Source organism: Neofelis nebulosa, chromosome 5 (genome assembly GCF_028018385.1).
Source record: "Neofelis nebulosa isolate mNeoNeb1 chromosome 5, mNeoNeb1.pri, whole genome shotgun sequence".
NCBI lineage: Eukaryota > Metazoa > Chordata > Mammalia > Carnivora > Felidae > Neofelis > Neofelis nebulosa.
This window is the reverse complement of record NC_080786.1, coordinates 38,010,654-38,030,776: the sequence shown is the minus strand read 5'-3', so window position 1 is coordinate 38,030,776 and position 20,123 is coordinate 38,010,654. Positions and strand designations below refer to the sequence as shown.

General features: G+C 34.7%; 1 protein-coding gene across 12 annotated transcripts in view; it reads right to left on the bottom strand.

The window, feature by feature from the left end:
* Window positions 1–20,123, bottom strand: part of TRPC1 (transient receptor potential cation channel subfamily C member 1) — a 62,778-nt gene that overhangs the window by 17,761 nt on the left and 24,894 nt on the right. For 8 of the 12 annotated variants that reach the window (XM_058730105.1, XM_058730110.1, XM_058730104.1 and 5 more), the window contains 5 exons: window positions 19,016–19,218; window positions 9,098–9,229; window positions 6,159–6,354; window positions 2,181–2,517; window positions 252–391 (listed from right to left, as the gene is read on the bottom strand). In XM_058730105.1, coding sequence (XP_058586088.1) covers window positions 252–391; window positions 2,181–2,517; window positions 6,159–6,354; window positions 9,098–9,229; window positions 19,016–19,218 — 1,008 coding nt within the window. Of the gene's footprint in view, window positions 1–251; window positions 392–2,180; window positions 2,518–5,853; window positions 5,968–6,158; window positions 6,355–9,097; window positions 9,230–19,015; window positions 19,219–20,123 lie in introns of those variants that run through there. The other 4 variants (XM_058730108.1, XM_058730103.1, XM_058730106.1 and 1 more) reach the window with 2 other exon arrangements.

The following is a 20,123-nucleotide window of genomic DNA, read 5'->3' as shown; positions in this document are numbered from 1 at the left end:
GAGATAAAGTATAGCAAGTAGCAACCATGGAGCCTGGCATATAATAGGTAACCAACATTTAAAAGTTATTAACATCCTTTAAACTACTGGAAGGGAGGAAACAACACACACTATTCCCTTACACTGGGATAGTGAAATTAAAATGAAAACACATCAGGTACAGATTTGGGCCAACGTTAACTTTGAGCTATATAGCTACGTTTCCTACACAAACTTCATTTATGTCTCCAATTAACATAGCTAATAGTCACCTTGTTGTGAGCAACCACTTTGAGGGCAAAAGTTGCCAAATAAAGTGAATTCATGACAAAACTGAGTTGATTACGGGATTCTTCTAAAAAGTCTTCCAACCCTTCATACCAGAGTCTTTTAATGTCTGACCAAATCATCCCTAAAAAAAGGAAGAAAAAAAATCAGATAATGTTCTTAATTCAATAATAAACTAAAAAATAATTAAAACTCAAAATATTAAATAAACAGCAACTTACATCAAACTATAGTCTCATCCGGAAGAAAAAATAAGAACTTTTTAGTGAAAAGTTCTCAAAATTTGAAAGAAAAAAACCTTAAGTTTTATATGACAATATCTTTCCCAGAGATTTTAATAAATGATGCTTGTGAGACAAGCATAAGAAAAATAAGGAAACACACACACACAAAACACACCACAATAGCTTAGTTCCTGACTCTTTTCTCTATTATGCTCACTCCTACAGTGACTTTATCCAGTCTAGCCTAATGGCTTTAAATACTATCTGTGGGCAGACTTTCAAATTTGACCTGTATTTATATAATAAATAATATCTCTAAACCCCTCTTCAAAACTCAACAATGTTCTTGACTGCTCTGCATCACCAACTGAATGTTTTAACATATCCAAGATGTGTATTATTTTTACTTTATCTACCTAATTTTAAACATTAATGCATAATGGATTGAACACCACTAAAAGTAAAAGTTCTGACTGAAATCAAGTTACTTGAAATTAACTAACTTCCAAAAAAAATTAAAGTTCCAAAACATGCAGATTAATTTTATAGCTGAAGGAGAACTAAAAGTTAAAATGATACTTTAATTTTTCTCAACTTATTTATTAAATCAATAAAGAACATACTGATCAACCAATGCTTTATACCATAGAAGACTAAATTTTAACATCCTTTTACTCTATAGCAAATAGTGAAAAGACGGGTGAGAAATGCTGAGTTTAAAAACAAGGCTGAAGATCCAGAAGGAAATAAAGACGTCATTAAAAGACCATAAATAGGGGCTCAGTTGGTTAAGCGTCTGACTCCAGCTCAGGTCATGAACTTGTGGTTAGTTTGAGCCCCGTGTAGGGCTCTGTGCTGACAGCTCAGAGCCTGGAGCCTACTTCGGAATCTTTGTCTTCCTCTCTCTCTCTGTTCCTCCCCCAATTCATACTCTGTCTCTCCCTCTCTCTCAAAAATAAATAAAGATTAAAAAAAAAAAAAAAAAGACCATAAATAGACGATGTGATTATACCTCAACTCTCCTCCATTCCCCACAGAAAAGGGCAAGAATTATAAAAACTACAGGTCATTTCAAATTTGTATCATACAGCATAATACTTACAAAAATGATTTTCAGAAAATAAAGTATCTTATATTAAAAACTCTGTCATTTCTAAAGAGATCTGGCTATCATTACAAAGAACTGATTTATATAGAGTGAGTCACCAGGGAAACCTTTAAAGTTAAATGTAAATAATGTTTCTATAACAGATAAAAATGTAACCTCATAAGTTCATGGGTTCTTAAAAGGAAAACTAATGATACAATAAAACAAAATAGTTAACTCTTAAAATGCAACCAAGTATAATATGTATCACATTTCAAAATACCTAAGATTCATACCCTTATACCAAAAAAAGCATTCATCAGCAAAATTTTTCTTTTTAATGATCATGAACAATTTTAGAGATTGAAAATAAAGAATTTTTAACTTCCATGTAATTAAGTAATAATATTAAATAAGTTCAGGATCATATAGCATTAGAATAGTGTTAGATAAGTCTTCCATGATCATGAAAGTGTTCGAATTCTTGCTGTATAAACAGTGTAAAATTATAAACCGAACACAGATGTTTATAATGCCACCAAGCAAAGGAGAATTAAATGGTTAAATAAAAGCAGAACTTTTTGGACAAACTTGACACTTACCAATAATCCACAGTATAAGAAGATAGTCTATTCTTTCAAGGGCTGGCCCCATTGTGTTTTTCTTATCCTCATTGTAGACAAGAGAATATAGGTTTAGTAACAGCAGGAATGTGAAATACGATGCTCCATGAATAATAAATTTCATAAAAGGAGTGTGAATGATTCTGCCAAACTGAGATTTGGGAGCTATCAAATAACAAAGTGACAAAACTGGCCAAAAGATACCAACTGTCAAAACAGTCATTATCTTCTTACAGGTGGGCTTACGTCGGTAGCCTGACATCTGTCCAAACCAAACAGTGTTCAGGAACTGCTGGCAGTTAGACTGGGAGACAAACTGAAAATGACACACACACATACAAAAAAAGAAAAAAGAAAAAAGAAAACCTCTAAATACAATCTGATAATACCATTATTTGACATTCAAAGTTTTAATAATAGTTTAAAATCAATTCTATATAATCCACATAATTTTTGTTTTTGTTTTTCTTACATGTAATAAAAGAATGTAGAGATTGAGAGCACAGACTCTGGAGCCAGATTACCTGGATTCAAATCCAGGCTCTGCCATTTAATAATTGACCTGTAGCAAGTCTTTATTTTTTTTTTATTTAAAAAAAAATTTTTTTTTTAACATTTATTTATTTTTGAGATAGAGACAGAGCATGAACAGGGGAGGGGCAGAGAGAGAGGGAGACACAGAATCTGAAACAGGCTCCAGGCTCTGAGCAGTCAGCACAGAGCCCGACATGGGGCTCGAACTCCCAGACCGCGAGATCATGACCTGAGCCGAAGTCAGACGCTTAACCGACCGAGCTACCCAGGCGCCCCATATAGCAAGTCTTTAAACCTCTTTTTTTTTTTTTTTTTTTTTTTTTTTTTTAATGTTTATTTTTGAGAGAGAGAGAGATAGAGCATGAGCAGGGAAGGGGCAGAGAGAGAGAGTGGAGACACAGAATCTGAAGCAGGCTCCAGGCTCTGAGCTGTCAGCACAGAGCTCGACAAGGGGCTTAAGCTCACAGACTGTGAGATCATGATCTGAGCCAAAGTCAGATGCTTAACTGACTGAGCCACCCAGGCGTCCCAAGTCTCTAAACCTCTTTAAGCCTCAAATTTCCCACCTATTAAATGGTGATAATAGTCTCTGCTCATAAACTTATTAGCAAGGATTAAAAGTAAAGCTCTTAGAATAATAATGCCTGATTCATGGCATGCAGCATATAAGTATTACTTATATTATCACTTAGTCATTACTTAATGATTATTACTAGCCTACTTAGCCATTTTGCAAATTTTAATTTATAGACAGTCTCATAATGTTTGTGAAATTTCAAAGTTAACAAGCACAATCCAAAGAAAAAAACTGATCTCAAAGAACTAATAGGATTTCAATTATAAGAAACCAAGATACGAAGATAGCAATCAAAGTCTAAACATGAGACATATTTACGCTTCATGAAAACATTGAAAACTTCTTAAAATGTATTATACTCTTAAATCTGCTTAAGACTGAATTCTATGTAAGGAAAAAAAAGGAAAAATATTGCCAAATAAGAGGGAAATTCTAGTTTAAGTACAGAAATAAATTTACCAAAGTTTACAAAGGCTTCTGAGTTTACAAATTTCAGAAGCAGTATTTTCTCAATATAATGTGCATGCTGTGCAGAACAACACCAGGGTTCTGAACTCTGGACATAATAATGTGATCAGGCTTGAAATTACCAAAGCACAAGAGATCATAATGTCATTCAGATATCTAAATACTAACAGGTCAATCTTCTGTTTTAAAATGATTTACCCCGGGGGCGCCTGGGTGGCTCAGTCGGTTAAGTGTCTGACTTTGACTCAGGTCATGATCTCACTGTTCATGAGTTTGAGCCCCGCATCTGTGCTGACAGCTCAGAGCCCGAAGCCTGCTTCGGATTCTATGTCTCCCTCTCTCTCTGCCCCTCCCCACCCCTCTCTCAACAATAAATAAACATTTTTAAAAATCTTAAAAAAAAATAAATTTCCTAATATACTATACTTGTTTTGGCATTTAAGTCTTATTTCATTCTCCATTCTTCTGCACAGATTGCAGTGCTCTTAGGGAATCTTAATTTGTCTCTAAGATGAAATACTAGGGAGAGAAATAGCTTTTCCTCTCACAAACTATCCAGTTTAGTAGCATCCCAAACTTAGTGGTTTCCCCTTCCCCCAAATATTAAAGCAATCTCAGAACTGCTTGCTGTCCTTGTCATCCCTCTCTATAATGACGATTTAATTAAGAGTAATGTTAAATATGTAATTGGAAGAACAAAATTTCAACTGGAAATGTTTTAAGTTTGTGGTGGTTTTAAAACATTGAAACAAATTTTTTGCTACTCCTCTCATCAAGAGGTGGATTATCAGTGTTTCCTACCCTTCAATTCAACAAGGTTTGATTGCTTTAATCAGCTGGAAGATGTGATGCTATGTGACTTCTGAGGGTAGGTTTCAAAAGGCCATTGAGCTTCCACCTTGTTTGATGAACATTTGCTCTCGGAGCCATTAACAGCCATATAAAGTGTCCTGAAGCTACCATGCTGTGAGGAAGCCTAGGCTACATGCAGGCACTCTGGGCAGCCCTCAGAGGCTTCTCGGACCATCTCCTCATAGTCAACTCACCATCATGGCTATGCCCCTCCATGATTCCAGTAGTAAGTGCTCAGGTGGCCCACCCTCTATGGATCCACCCACCTGAGCACCCAGCCCCTCATGAGTTCCCTGTCTCAGTCCTCAGCTGCTGCTCAGGCACCAGATATTTGAGTGAAGAAGACGCCAGATGATTATAGCCCCCAATCATCTGAGCTATCACCAGCTGAGACCCTAAACATAGAGAAGCAAGGACAAATTATCCATCCTTGCTGTGCCCTTTCCTAGTTCCTGGCCCAAACAATCCAAGAGCATAATAAAATGATTATGAAATTATTACAAAAGAGTATGAAATAATGAGTCTTATGTTAGGAATTTACCCAAGGGATACAGGAGTACTGATGCATAGGGGCACTTGTACCCCAATGTTTATAGCAGCACTCTTAACAATAGCCAAATGATGGAAAGAGCCTAAATGTCCATCAACTGATGAATGGATAAAGAAATTGTGGTTTATATACACAATGGAGTACTATGTGGCAATGAGAAAGAATGAAATATGGCTCTTTGTAGCAACGTGGACGGAACTGGAGAGTGTTATGCTAAGTGAAATAAGCCATACAGAGAAAGACAGATACCATATGTTTTCACTCTTATGTGGATCCTGAGAAACTTAATAGGAACCCATGGGGGAGAGGAAGGAAAAAAAAAAAAAAGAGAGAGGTTAGAGTGGGAGAGAGCCAAAGCATAAGGGACTCTTAAAAACTGAGAACAAACTGAGGGCTGATGGGAGGTGGGAGGGAGGGGAGGGTGGGTGATGAGTATTGAAGAGGGCATCTTTTGGGATGAGCACTGGGTGTTGTATGGAAACCAATTTGACAATAAATTTCATATATTAAAAAAATGAATAAATAAAAATAAAAATAAAAATGAGTCTTAGAAGAAATATCTTAAAACCACCATTTACCAATACCTCATACTATTAATTGGATATCATTATCTACAAATAAACACTCATTGTTAGTAAATTGTCTCAAAAAATAAAATTTAAAATGCATACCTTCCTTCGTCAAGTTCCTGAATCATGTGTGTGTGTGGATTAGAAATAGGTATTTCCCTTAATAGGAAGGGATGATGCCAGTAGAGCCAGATTCAATTTAGTTATCATATCATGTGCCTCTCCACCTTTGGGTTTCAATGAATTAACAAATAAGAACCAGAAAATATGATATCTGATACTTTATTTTTAAACAGTAAGGCATTATTACTGTAAGTCATAACCTTAATTAATTCTTAAGTAATTGCTCTGAGTCACTCCACTACTGTGGAGGAAATAATTTATGTATATCACAGAAAACCTCATACCTCCTTTTGGTTATATTTGATAGCAAGTTTTAGACGACTTAAATTCATTCTTTCTTCTAGTAATCCCCGTTTGTCAAGAGGTTCATCACTAGATGTATGGTTTAGGATAACTTCCAATTCTCGTGAATTCCGGGCTTGTGCAAGCAAATCTTTAGCAAACATTTTACATTGCCGGGCTAATTCCTCATAATCATTCCTGCAAGATGCAACAGTCTATTATTAGAAATGTCACTTCTAGTCTCTAAGCTGTTTTCAATAGAAAATGATTTACTTGGTAACATTTTAATTCTAATAGGGTCATACAAAATCTGAAGTCATTTTGTGCTGATGGTCAGAAGAATCTACTGGTGCATAAATTCTCCAAAGCTTTGGGGAAAACTGTAACACAATTATAACTGCCTGTGCTCACACTGATAATTTTAGATGAGCACAGTATTTCCTTACATATACTGATATTCTTAGAAGTTCGGATTATAGTTGTCAATGTTAATGTGTCAGTGTTAATGTCTTCACTTAACTCATTTGCTCTTCTTCTCTGTAAGTTTGGTATAAAACTTCCTTTTACATTACTTATCTAAACAATAGATAATAATAAGGCTATCAATAAATATTACTATGTAACTCAACCAGAGGTGCTTTCAATAATAGTCTATAACATGTTCTATGCTACTTCTGATTTTAAAATAGTATTCTGATTCACTTTTAAAGTGTTCACTTGAACAAAATTCAAGTTGGGATGAAAAGACATTGAAATACTCCTACTAAAGAATTTTCTTTCAGAATCACTGTTTCTTGAAACTTAGGATTTAACTGCTGGTTAAAGGCAGGCCTAAATCAACCAATTTGTGAGAAATTAAGTTTTAGCAGATAATCCTCTTTAAAAACATCAAATATATATGAATCAATTAGGGTCAGATTTCAGAAAATAATTTTTTATTCAGTTTTTTTTTCCTTAATGGGAGAAGGGAAAATAGAAAAATTTCCCAATGATTATACAATAGGATTGTATACAATAGGATTTTCTATGACCAGCTTACAGAAAATCATAACTCAAAGAATTAAAAAATTTCCTCAGAGGCTGACATTTTTCTCATCCACTCTTTGCATTTACTATATAACCAAAACTACATAAGAATACTAATTGGATTTCTTAAACAAATGAAATATTACTGCTTCTTAGTCTAGGAATCTCATTACAGATAGGAATATTCATCAAAAGTGTATGTTGTTACACAGAGGTCCCATCTTTAGGTAAACAGTGACAGACCACTAAATTCAGAGGTAAAACTAATACATTGTATTAATCTAATCTGCTTAATCTTGAACAAATTACTAGAAAACTAGTAAATGGCTGTATAGTTTAGCTGGAAATACAGTAAACAAGAAGCCAAGAGTCCTATGTTCTAGTTACAACTCTGTTCCTAATTAGATGCTGTTATCAGTAAGATATCTAACTTATATAGATCACTTTTCCTGTCTATAAAAACCAGGAGCAAGTAAAACAAGTAAATGATCACTTCTATGATCACTTCAAAACCTAACTTTGTTATCCTATGATTACAGTATAATCTTGTCAATTGCTTTAAATCCTTTTTGGAAGGAGTTGAATAAATTCTATTTTACATGGTAACTCAGAACTCCAATTATAAGACTATAACAGGAAGTCCTTCATATTTAAAAGGAATAATTTACTAACAGCTTCATGTGCTAATAAAGTTAAAAGTACCAACAAGTTACATTTTAATCATGTGTTCATCAAAATATATACTTTATGTAATAACAGGTTTAAATAAATTTTAATTTATCCAAATTGAAATATACTAGTTCCAAACCTGAACACTTATGAACAGGTATATTTAAAAAGTTTCTAGAACGCAGAGCTATCAAGAACACACTGCTTCTTAGTCAAGGACTTAACTGCTATTAAGGCATAAGACAACTGCAAGCTTCTTATTGCCCTTCCAGTAAATAAAAGTTTGAATTTTTCCAATCTTGTCAAGTCACTAGAGGAGTATAATGCAAGACATGGGGCTCCCACAGCAGCTACACTTAAAAGGAAAGGTAGGGATAGGCATAGCCTGCCCCCCAGAAACTTTACAGCAGGAACTGGCAAGAAATGTTGATCAATTCCTCCTTCTTTGGAGAGCACCAGGGATACTTTAACACAAGGGGAAGTCTCAAAGCTTTTCCTCAAGTCTACAAAATGTAGTTTTCTAAGGACTATTTTTTTTTTAATATTTAAATCAGTAGTTTAATAGGCTGGTTTTTCCAAAGCCTTTTTCTGTACCTCCGATTTAACTATCTGAGAGAAACTGTAACAATGATTCTTTGAGTATACAAAGTGCCAAAATTACATTTAACTCTTTGTTTCAGAAGAAAACTCAGAGTGGCATTCGTCCCTCTTAACCAGTATTATTTTAATGTCTGCATGTTATGTGTCTCCTAATAGAAAATCGCACCAAACGGTGAAAAGGGACTATGTCTGTGTGTGTGGAATGGCCCTGAAACACAGAAAGCATCCTATATGCTTCTGAAAGTGATGAAGGATCAGGCTCCAGGTATAATTACAGAATCTGGGAATGAGGGGAGGTAGAACACAGAGGAGTTATAAATAAATTTGCTCTTGCTTAAGGCTATCACTTCCACTATTCTTTACACTGTCCTAGAATGCCTTTGGCAACATTAAATAAAGGTGGGGGTGAGGAGCTTAAGGATGGTGCAAGAATGGCAAAGGGCAGGTGGGGAAGGAGTGACCTAAGTAATACCAAGGTCTATTCCATTGAATCTGAAGGTAAATCCCAAATAGGTGGCAGCAAGGTCTGGTTCCCTTGGATCAGAAGTAAATAAAAATAAACATTAATTTGGTCTATGAAAAAAACTCAGGCTGAAGAGATTCTGAAAAAAAAAAGATGTAATTTACAATTTCCATTCATTCCCACCTGAATTCCACCTCCACAAGGCTTAATTCTTTTAAATCAGCACTAAGTTCAAATGCTCTCAGAATTGGATCCTCCTCTGTTAACATTATTAGAGCTGGACTGGCCAAACAGCGATATATATCAAGACGAAACCTGTGATAAAATTCGATTCCGTAATGTAAAATAAATGTATTATACACATATAATTAGTATTTTTAACCTATGATTTTCATAAATTTAAAGTACTGTAAAATTAAAAGAAAACAACTATAATATACTTATTACAGGATAACCTGCATAAGAAGACTTAAAAAAAATAAGTCTTTGTATTCTACAATCCAATTTAATTAAAAAATTTCTATTCCTGAACCCAATATTATTTTAAATGAAATATGCTAATAACTAATACATTTTGAATATGATGTGAATGATTATTAAATTTTTCTTTCCTCAGTGATGAGACTGCTTTCATATGCTAGATATATGTAACATATGACTTATTCAACCAGGTTATTTTTTTAAAGATATTTTGAATCTTAAGAATGAAATCATTGGGGTGTCTGCGTGGCTCAGTTGGTTAAGCGTCCGACTCTTGATTTCAGCTCAGGGCATGATTTCACAGTGGTGGATGTGGAACCTGCTTAAGGTTCTCTCTCTCTCTCTCTCTCTCTCTCTCTCTCTCTCTCTCCTTCTGTCCCTCCCCCACTAGTGCTCTCTCTCTCCTTTAAAAAAAAAACAAAAACGAAATCATTCATTTATGCACATTCTCTAACAGAAAAGCATGTCCCTTTACCTTCTGTAAACTAATTAGGTTTCATGTTCAATACATAAATAGGAAGCAAAGCAGAAAATTTTTGCTATATATCTTTAATTTGTAAGCATATAATTCTTAATTTCTCAATTTGGTAGATATTATATAATGTGTATTTTCTTTTAAACATAATTAATACATGTTTGTTATTAAAAACAGCAAGCAGTTCAGAAACATGATGGTCCGTAATTCTCCTTCCACCCCTCTACTCTTCAAAGATGGTCACATTATGGAGAATTGTCAATATCCTTCCTGATATTTTCAATTCACACACAAACATAATCAGACATACTATGTAAAGGAACAACTCTATGTCACTACATATAGAGTCATGTCATTTTTTTCTAAAACTGGATGGTTTTCCATTTGATGGCAGCTCATCAGATCTCCATTAATGGAAATTTCAGTTGCTTCTAATTGTTTACTTCTATAAATAATGCAGCAATGAATATTCTTTAGTTCACATATCTTTTGCATACTAGAATTGCTGGATAAAATGGCATGTGTATTTTAAATTCTAACATGTTTCCAAAGCACTAACAATAAGGAGAGCTCATTTCTCCCTACATCATCATCAATATTTTGCCACTCTCACAGATAAAAACTGGAATTCTAGAGTTGTTTTATTCTGAATTTCTTTATAAGCTTAAGCATCCTTGTATGTTCCCTATCCATTATACTTCTTCTGTAAACTGCCTGTTCATTTTCATTAGCCTATTTTTCTGGTAATTGTTTTTTTTAATCAATTTGTAAGATCTACATATCAAAGAAATTAGCCCTCTGTCTAGTCAAAGTGTTCTAAATACTTTTTCCCAGTTTCTTGTTTGTCTTTTTCCTTTGTTTGCAATTGAACTTTCCTATGTGGGAATTTAAATTCTTTTAAATGTTTATTTATTTTTGAGAGAGAGAAATATTGCATGCACAGGAGAGGGGCAGAGAGAGATGGGGACAGAGGATATGATGCTAAACCGACTGAGCCACTGAGGTGGCCATAAATTTTTAAACAAACTTATTAAAATATTCCTTATTTACCATATAGGTTTCAGGTCTTACTTCAGATATAAAAGTAAATTTTGTATAATGCATTTTTAAGAAAACAGTATTTGTGAAATCCAATTATAAGTTAGCTATTCAATAAAACAAGTATAGCTGTCTTAAGGATTTCTAAAGAGATATTTGCCGACAACAAAACTGTCCAAAAACTTGAGAAAAATTTGTATAACTAAGCAACTGTTCTGTTTCTATCAATATTTCTATATTAATTTTATCAGATTATGTCTTAAAAAATGACTTCTGTATTAACCAACATTATCATGTCTCAAAATATATTAAGGATTAATGACAAAATGCACAGCAAGAGTGACAGCTAGTAATGGTGGCAACCAATTGTGTTAGAGTAATAATCAAGTACTGTTGTATAGAAAGTACTTAGATGGAATCTGACAAGTAACGGGGCTGACTCATTTTATAAAATCTATCAATTTGGTATTCAAAATACTATCAAAGTAATGGTGGTGTGAAGAGGTCAATGATTCCACTACACACAAAAAATATGTATACAAATGGATACAATTACAGTTGTCCCTTGAACAACATGGGTTTGACCTCTATGGATTCACTCTTACGTGGGATTAAAAAAAAATTTTTTTTAAGTTTTTGAGAGAGACAAAGCAAGTAGGGGAGGGGTAGAGTGAGAGGGAGACAGAGAATCTCAAGCGGACTTCACACTGCCAGCACAGAGCCCAATGAAGGGCTCAAACCCACAAAACCATGAGATCATGACCTGAGCTGAAACCAAGAGTCAGACGCTAAACCGACTAAGCCACCCAGGCACCTCTGTGGGTTTTTTTGATACAGTACAGTACTATCAATGTATTTTGTCTTCTTTATGATTTTCTTAACAACATTTTCTTTTCTCTAGCTTACTTTATTATAAGAATATAGTACATAATACATATAACATACAAGATATGTGTTGACTGACTGTGCTATCAGTAAGGCTTCCAGTCAACAGTTAGACTAATTAGTAGTTAAGCTTCTGTGAAGTCAAAAGTTATACATGGATTTTTTTGCTGCACAGGGGGTTGGTGCCCCTACCTCCCACAGTGCTCAAGAGTTAACTGTATTTTTAAAAAATCAACCTTTTCAGGGCAGTGGAAATTATCTACTGAGAATCAATTACTGAAAAACTGCTAGAGCTTCAGGTAAGAATGGTTCGAATCTGTGGTCTTCTTGCCTGAGGCTACCTCCATCACCTCTGCCCCCCCCAGTTCTGTCAAGGAGAACTGCAGTTTTCCAGCCTGAGACTGGTAAACCTGTACTTTTGTGCTTAAAGGGGAAAATCAATTCGACTGGAGGCAAAAACCTACAGTTCTGATGGCTGAAAGGGTTGGACTTGGAGGAGATGAACAAGGAAAACCTGCAGTTTTATAAGACCAAGCTTGGAGCCTGAGTAGAAACAAACAGTAGACAAACTAGAAATTTAACAGCGAGATCTTGGAAGTGAAAAAAGCCATAAAATAATTCATACAAGGTCTCCAGAGATCTCTGGCAGACTAACGTATTAGGCATATGTGGAGAACATCAGACAGTTTGGTAAAAACAAAAGACAAGAACTATTGAGAAATGGCTGCAACTTTTACTAACCCACAGATTCATCAGGAGACAGCAGAACTCTTATAGGCCCAAAGTGTATTAACATAACTTCTACCAAATTAGTGGCTCACCTACAGAGACCCTAAAATGACCCTTAAGAATCAAAGCTAAGGGGCACCTGGGTGGTTCAGTCAGTTGAGCATCTGACATAATCTCTTGGTTCGTGAGTTTGAGCCTCACATTGGGCTCACTGCTGTCAGCCTGTCAGCATACAGCCTGCTTCACATCCTCTGTCCCCCTCTCTCTGCCCCTCCCTCACTTGTGCTCTCCCAAAAAATAAATATGAAAAAAAAAGAATCAAAGCTAAAAAATAAAAATAAGAAAAAAAAAATAAGCTAAGCACAGAGATCAATGATTGTACCTCACAGGGAGACAAGATTCAGCAGACCAGAAAAATAATTTTTAAAAAACCTTAGAAAAGTAAAAGAGTATTGAGACTTGCTATAATATATACTAGACTGTCCAGATTTCAAACAAAGAAATACTAGATGTGCAAGAAAAAGTCAAGCTGTCCCTCACCAAACAGCAACTAAGGGGAAAATAGATTTCACTAAAATAATCCAGACAGTTGCTAAAAAAAATAAAATAAAATAAACAAACAAATAACAGCAATAGGCCCCTGAAAATGGAGGGGACTGGCACACAGAGTTGCTATAATATATTATCTAAAATGTCTAGTTTCCGGTAAAAAATTAAGAGACATGAAAAGAAATAAGAAAACATGTCTCATACCCAAGGAGAAAAAGACAAAAAAAACAACCCAGGTAATGGAAACTGCCTTTGAGAGCAACCAGAAGTCATATTTAACAGAAAAAGATTACAAAGTGGCCATTATAAATATATTCCAAAACTAAAGGAAGTATGATTAAAGAAGTAAAAGAGGGCATGATGACAATGTTGCATCAAACAGAGAATATCAATAAATAGATAGAAATTATGAAAAAGAACAAAATGGAAATTATGGAATTGAAATGTACAATAACTGCATTTTCAATTCATTAGAGGAGCTTGCAATAGGTTGAGATGTTACCCCTAGAATTCATATGTTGAAGTCTATCCACCAGTATCTCAAAATGTGACCTTATTTGTAGACAGGGTCTTTACAAAGGTAATCAAGTAACAATGAGACATTAAGGTGGGCCTAAATCCAATATAATTAGTGTTTTTATAACAACGTGGGGGGTAGTGTGGAGACAGGTACACATGCAGGGAGAATACTCTCTGAACATGAAGGTAGCCATCTACAAGCCAGTAACAGAGGCCTGGAACAGATCCCTCCTTCAGAGTCCTCAGAATAAATGAATCATACCAATACCTTGACTTTGGATTCATAGGCTACAGAACTGTAAGACAATAAATTTCTGTTAAGTCATCCAGTGTGGTATCTTATTATGACAGCCCTAAGCAAAATAATGCAGGACATAACAGAAAGAACTACAAAACTTGAAGATATATCAATAGAGATTATGCAAGCCAAGGAACAAAGAGGGAAAAAAAAGAATGAAGAAAAATGAACAGAAATTCACAGAGATATGTAATACTTTTAAGTACAACAACATACTCATAATGGGTACACCAGGACACAAGAAAAAGAAGAAAAAAAGTTTTGAAAAAATAATGGCTAACAACTTACCAAAATTTACCAAGTACTGAAAAACAACAACTTGCATGTCTAAGAAACTCAACAAATTCTGAGAAGGATGTATACAACGAGACTCAAACAGAAATATCATGATAAATATGCTGAAAGTCAAAGGCAAGGAGAAAAATATGAAAACAACAAGAGGAAAATGATGAGGCATTTACAAGGGAACCCCAATAAGGCTAACAGCAGACTTCTCAGTAGAAACAATAGAGGGAGCATTCAACATTCAAAACACTCAAAGAAAAAACTACCAAAAATACTATAACCACCCAAATTATTCTTTAAAAGTAAAAGCAAAATAAGAACTTTAACTGAAAAACAAAAACTGATTAATATGTTCCTAGCAGACCTGCCTTAGAAGAAATACTAAAGAAAGCTCTTAAAAGAAAGTGATCCCAGATGGGCAATACAAGTCCACATGAACAAAGAGCACCAGCAAAATTATATAATTATAAAAGACACTATAAATACAAATTTTTCTCTGTTAACTGATTTTAAAAAGCAATTATATAAAATAATAATGTACTGTTTGGCCTATGATAACACAGAGAAATGTAATACATGTGTAATGTATTCACCAACAGCAGCGCAAAATAAGTGATTAGGACTACAGCTATAATAGACTAAGGAAATGATGACAGTAAAATGATAACAATACACTGCTGGGTTTATAACATTAATAGATGAAATATGTATAACAATAATACAATTAAAGGGATAGAAAACAGACTATATATATATATATATATATATATATACACACACACACACACACACACATATATAGCATTCCATATATTAGAATTAAGCTAGTATAGGGGCGCCTGGGTGGCGCAGTCGGTTAAGCGTCCGACTTTAGCCAGGTCACGATCTCACGGTCCGTGAGTTCGAGCCCCGCGTCAGGCTCTGGGCTGATGGCTCGGAGCCTGGAGCCTGTTTCCGATTCTGTGTCTCCCTCTCTCTCTGCCCCTCCCCCGTTCATGCTCTGTCTCTCTCTGTCCCAAAAATAAATAAAAAAACGTTGAAAAAAAAAATTAAAAAAAAAAAGAATTAAGCTAGTATAAATCTGAAGCCAATTCTGATAAGATGCATATGATAAGCTCTGGGGCAACCAGTAAAAAAAAAAAAACCTGAAAACATATAATAAATAATTCATTAATAATATTAAAATGCTACATTACAAAATATACACTCATGGTGCCTCATGGCTCAGTCAACTTAGCACCCGACTCTTGATTTCGGCTCAGGTCATGATCTCATGGTGCATGAGATCGAGCCCCATGCTGGGCTGAGTGCTGACAGCACAGAGCCTACTTGGGATATCTTCTCTCCCTCTCTCTCTCTGCCCCTCTTCCATTCTCTTTCTCACTCTAAAATAAATAAGTAGGGGCACCTGGGTGACTCAGTCGGTTAAGTGTCTGACTTTGGCTCAAGTCATGATCTCATGATTTGTGAGTTCGAGCCCCGCATCAGGCTCTATGCAGATAGCTCAGAGCCTGGAGCTGGCTTCCTATTCTGTGTCTCTGTCTCTCTCAGCCCCTCCCCTGACTGTAGCTGGGCAATTTCTGGGCTATAATGACCAATAAAAAAAGAGAAGACACAAATAAGAAAATAAAAAGAGATCCTACAGAAAGGAAAAATATTAAAGGAATATGAGCAACTTTATGCCAAATTAGACAACATAGATGGAATGGAAAAATTCCTAGTCCATCACAAATTATCAAACAGGTTCAAGAAGAAGCAGAAAATCCAAAGAACCCTATATTAAGAAAACTGACTTAGAAATTAAAAGCCATCCTGCCAAGAAGGAATCTAGATCCAAATGGCTTCACTGATGAATTCTATCAAACATGTAAGGAAGGAACAAATAGTGTCTGTCCTAAACAATACTGTGTCAGAAAATAGAGGAGGTGGAAATATTTCAAAACTTATTTTATGAGACCAGTGTTCTCCTGATGTCAAAGCAAGACAAGACATAGGAAAAAGATGTTATAGAACACTATCCCTCATGAACATGCACACAAAAATACCTAACATACTAGCACAATGAATTCAGTAACCCCTAAGATGTATTATATAACACAACCAAGTGGAGTTTATCCCAGGAATGCAAGGTTAGTTTGACATCTGAACATAAATTAATATAATACATCATATAAATAGAATAAAGAACAAATACCATATGAACAACTTAATAGATGCAAAAAAGCATTTCGCAAAAATCCCAAATCAATTCTTGATTTTTAAAAAAAAAAAACCCTCAAAAACTAGAAATATAAAGGAATTTACTTATTCTTATAAAGGAAATCAATGAAAAACTTATAGCTAACATCATACTTAATGTTAAAAGACTGAATTCTTTCCCAAATAGAAAGTCCAGAAAAGGCAAGGATATTCAGTCTTACTTACATTCAACATCACCCTGGATAATAAAGCCAGAAAATGTAAGTGTAATAAAGCAAGAAAAATGAAGGCCCAAAGACTGGAAAAGAAGTAAAACTATCTCTATTTACAGATGATATAATCTTATATGTAACAAATCCTTGGGAATCTAAAAAGCAAGCAAGCAAACAAAACACCCTATTAGAACTAATAAGTGAGTTTAGTGAGATCACAAGATACAAAACCTGTATACAAAAAATCTGTTTTATTTCTATATACTAGCAATGAACCATCTGCAAATGAAAGTAAGAAAGCAACTCATGTGCAGTATTATCAAAACAGATAAAATACTTAGGAATGAATTGTAAACAAGAAGTATAAGACCTATACAATGAAGACTAGAAAACACTGCTGAGTAATTAGGAAGATCTAATAAAATGGAGAGATATACCATGTTCACAGTTTGAATGATTTAATATTATTAACATGCCAATTCTCTCCAAATTGGTTTAATGCAACTTCTCTTAAAAATTTGGGGTGCCTGGCTGGCTTAGTCATGACTTTTAATCTCACATGACTTTTAATCTCAGAGTTGTGAGTTTGAGCCCCACGTTGGGTGTGGAGCCTACTTAAAAAAAAAAAAAATTCAAGCAAGTATTTTTATAAAAAATGATAATTCATTCTAAGCTTTATCTACAAATGCAAAGGGCACAGTATAACCAAAAATATTTAAAAAAACATAAAAGGGGCGCCTGGGTGGCGCAGTCGGTTAAGCGTCCGACTTCAGCCAGGTCATGATCTCGCGGTCCGTGAGTTCGAGCCCCGCGTCGGGCTCTGGGCTGATGGCTCGGAGCCTGGAGCCTGTTTCCGATTCTGTGTCTCCCTCTCTCTCTGCCCCTCCCCCGTTCATGCTCTGTCTCTCTCTGTCCCAAAAATAAAAAAAATAAAAAAAAAACCAAAAAACGTTGAAAAAAAAAAAACATAAAAGATGAAAGACATTACCTGATTTTATTTCATCTTACTTTATTTTGTTTTGTTTCAAGTTTTAATTTAACTTCCAGTTAGTTAACATATAGTGTAATATTAGTTTCAGGAGTAGAAGTTAGTGATTCATCACTTACATATAATAAACACCCAGTGCTCATTACAAGTGTCCTCCTTAACACCCATCTCCCATTTAACCCATCCCCCCCGCCAACCTCCTCTCTGGCAACCCTCAGTATGTTCTCTATAGTTAAGAGTCTGTTTTATGGTTTCCTTTCTCTTTTCTTTCTCTAAAAGATTTCAGAACAAAGCATCTTCCCCGCCTCAAACGAAGCCAGGCTGAGTGTTCTCTCCAGCAACAACTCCTCTACCCTCAGCTGTTTCAACTACACACCTATCTAACAAGCATACAATCTGGAAATATTTATATTTAATATTAATAAAGGATTTCAAAACTAGAAGAGGCCTTAAAGATCATTTCTGTTGGTCATCTTATAGACTAGTCATTTTAAAACTAAAAAGTAAATGATAAAGCCATAGCTATCAACCTGATCTTATCAAAAAGAAACACAGATCTCACTGTAAATCAACTTGAAAATAAAAAATTTTTCAGCTCAACCTCTGCAAATAAACATTAAATTGATTCCCAGGAGACTTTCTCAATTTATGGATTGTCACTATCTGTCAATCTACCAAAGATCTGTTCTTAAGGTAAGGAAGAAGTAAGGGTGAATACTTTGCAGCTTTAAAGCTAATTTCATATACTGTAAGAACAGCTTGTCAACAGGCTTCTTAGGACTTCGAGACCACATTTCCACAGTAAATATTATATGTGATACAATTTCAACTATATTTGATTACTACATAGATGATTTATATATAGGCTTATGCTGAAAATTAGATCTCAAGTCTAGCCCAGAACCTTATACAACATGCCCATGTATGTGATCTTGCTCAACCTGTCCAAAATGGGATACTTTCTTGTTCATTTTCTCCTCAGTTGTTCTTAACATTTTGACTGGGGATAATGGGAAGAGAAAAAAACTTGCATACTGTGTGAAAGGGGAAGTAAGAGGCATAATAAGTTAAATATTTAGTCAGACAGAAAATATTTATTTCCTTATAAATAAGAAGGGGTATCTCCACCCCTTCCATTATTTGAAAATTCTCTTAGATTAATAAACTCTGCTTTCAAAAAGCAAATAGTGTCTTCAAGCCCCACCAGTAGAAGTATGAGGTTAACCTTTCATAATTTGAAGGACTTTGCTAATAATTCATCATTTAGTGAACATTTTTTAAAAATGTAAAACTCATACTAAGCAAAAGAACTAGAAGTTTAGCTTTCATAAGGCATCCCAGTACCATATTTCTTAAAAGCTGCATAGAAAGATAAACAACAAAAATTTCACTGACATACCTTACTGCATCACACACCTATTCATCAAAACCTTAACTTTCTAACCTGGAATGTCGGAGGCTGTCCTTTTTGTTTTTTGCAGAGCACAATGTGCATTCACAGCCAACTGCATGGGGCTTGGGTAGAGATACATCCTGTTTTAACAGCATTGTAAGAATTTCATAGTTGTTACGATGAGCAGCTAAAATGACAGGTGCAACATCCATAGTTGTTGAATACTCAGGATTCTGAATTCGCTCCATTAGTTTCTGAAAAATATTTATATAAATGTCCAAAATTATTATTTATGACTGCAAAACAACACATTTATCTGAAAATGAAATGAAAAAATCAGAATGCACAAAGAACTTAAGAATTATATTAAGAAATATGATAATATTTTACCAGGACTAAATTTTTTTTGAAACCTGAAAACTCAATTTTAATTAATAAATACAATAAATCATGACAGTCAAAAATCTTCAATAGGATACATTCATACATCTGGAGTTCTATTTTTGTAACAAAGAAGTGAAGATACCTAGAGAAATACTTTAGAAAAAAAAGTGTTTAATTTTCACAAGATTATGGAAACATGCATGACAATGATAACAAGAATCTTAGAAAAAGAATATAAAGGAAAAACAGAAATGTTAAAAATAGGCAGAGTATAAATGCATGAGAAAAATTTTAAAAATTCCACCTCTATGGCAAATCTTGCCACATTGATAGCAGTGAAGCTGCCTGAAAGGGATAAGTAAATAGGAAGCACTCTTCATTTTGTAGAATTCTCTACATATTCCCAATCAATACCTATACTACTTCCTGTTACAAAGGCACGAAAACACTAACAATCATAACTACTATTAATGAGTCACTCCTGAAACTGTTAGGCACTTTACATTTATCACCTCATTTCATCCCCATATTAGCCCGCAAAATTGAGCATTATAATCCCCATGAAGAAACTGAGGCTCAGAGAAGTTAATGTGCCCAAGCTATGCAACAGAGTGGCAAAATGCAGATCAGAACTCAGGTCTGTATTACACTGGAGCCTTCTTTTATGAATAGTTTCTTTCTGCTTTCACTACATGGGCTCATGGGCCTGGTGATGGCATGACATGAAAAAAGAAACTATGTAAATAAAGAATCAGGGTTAAATAAAATGGTTGAT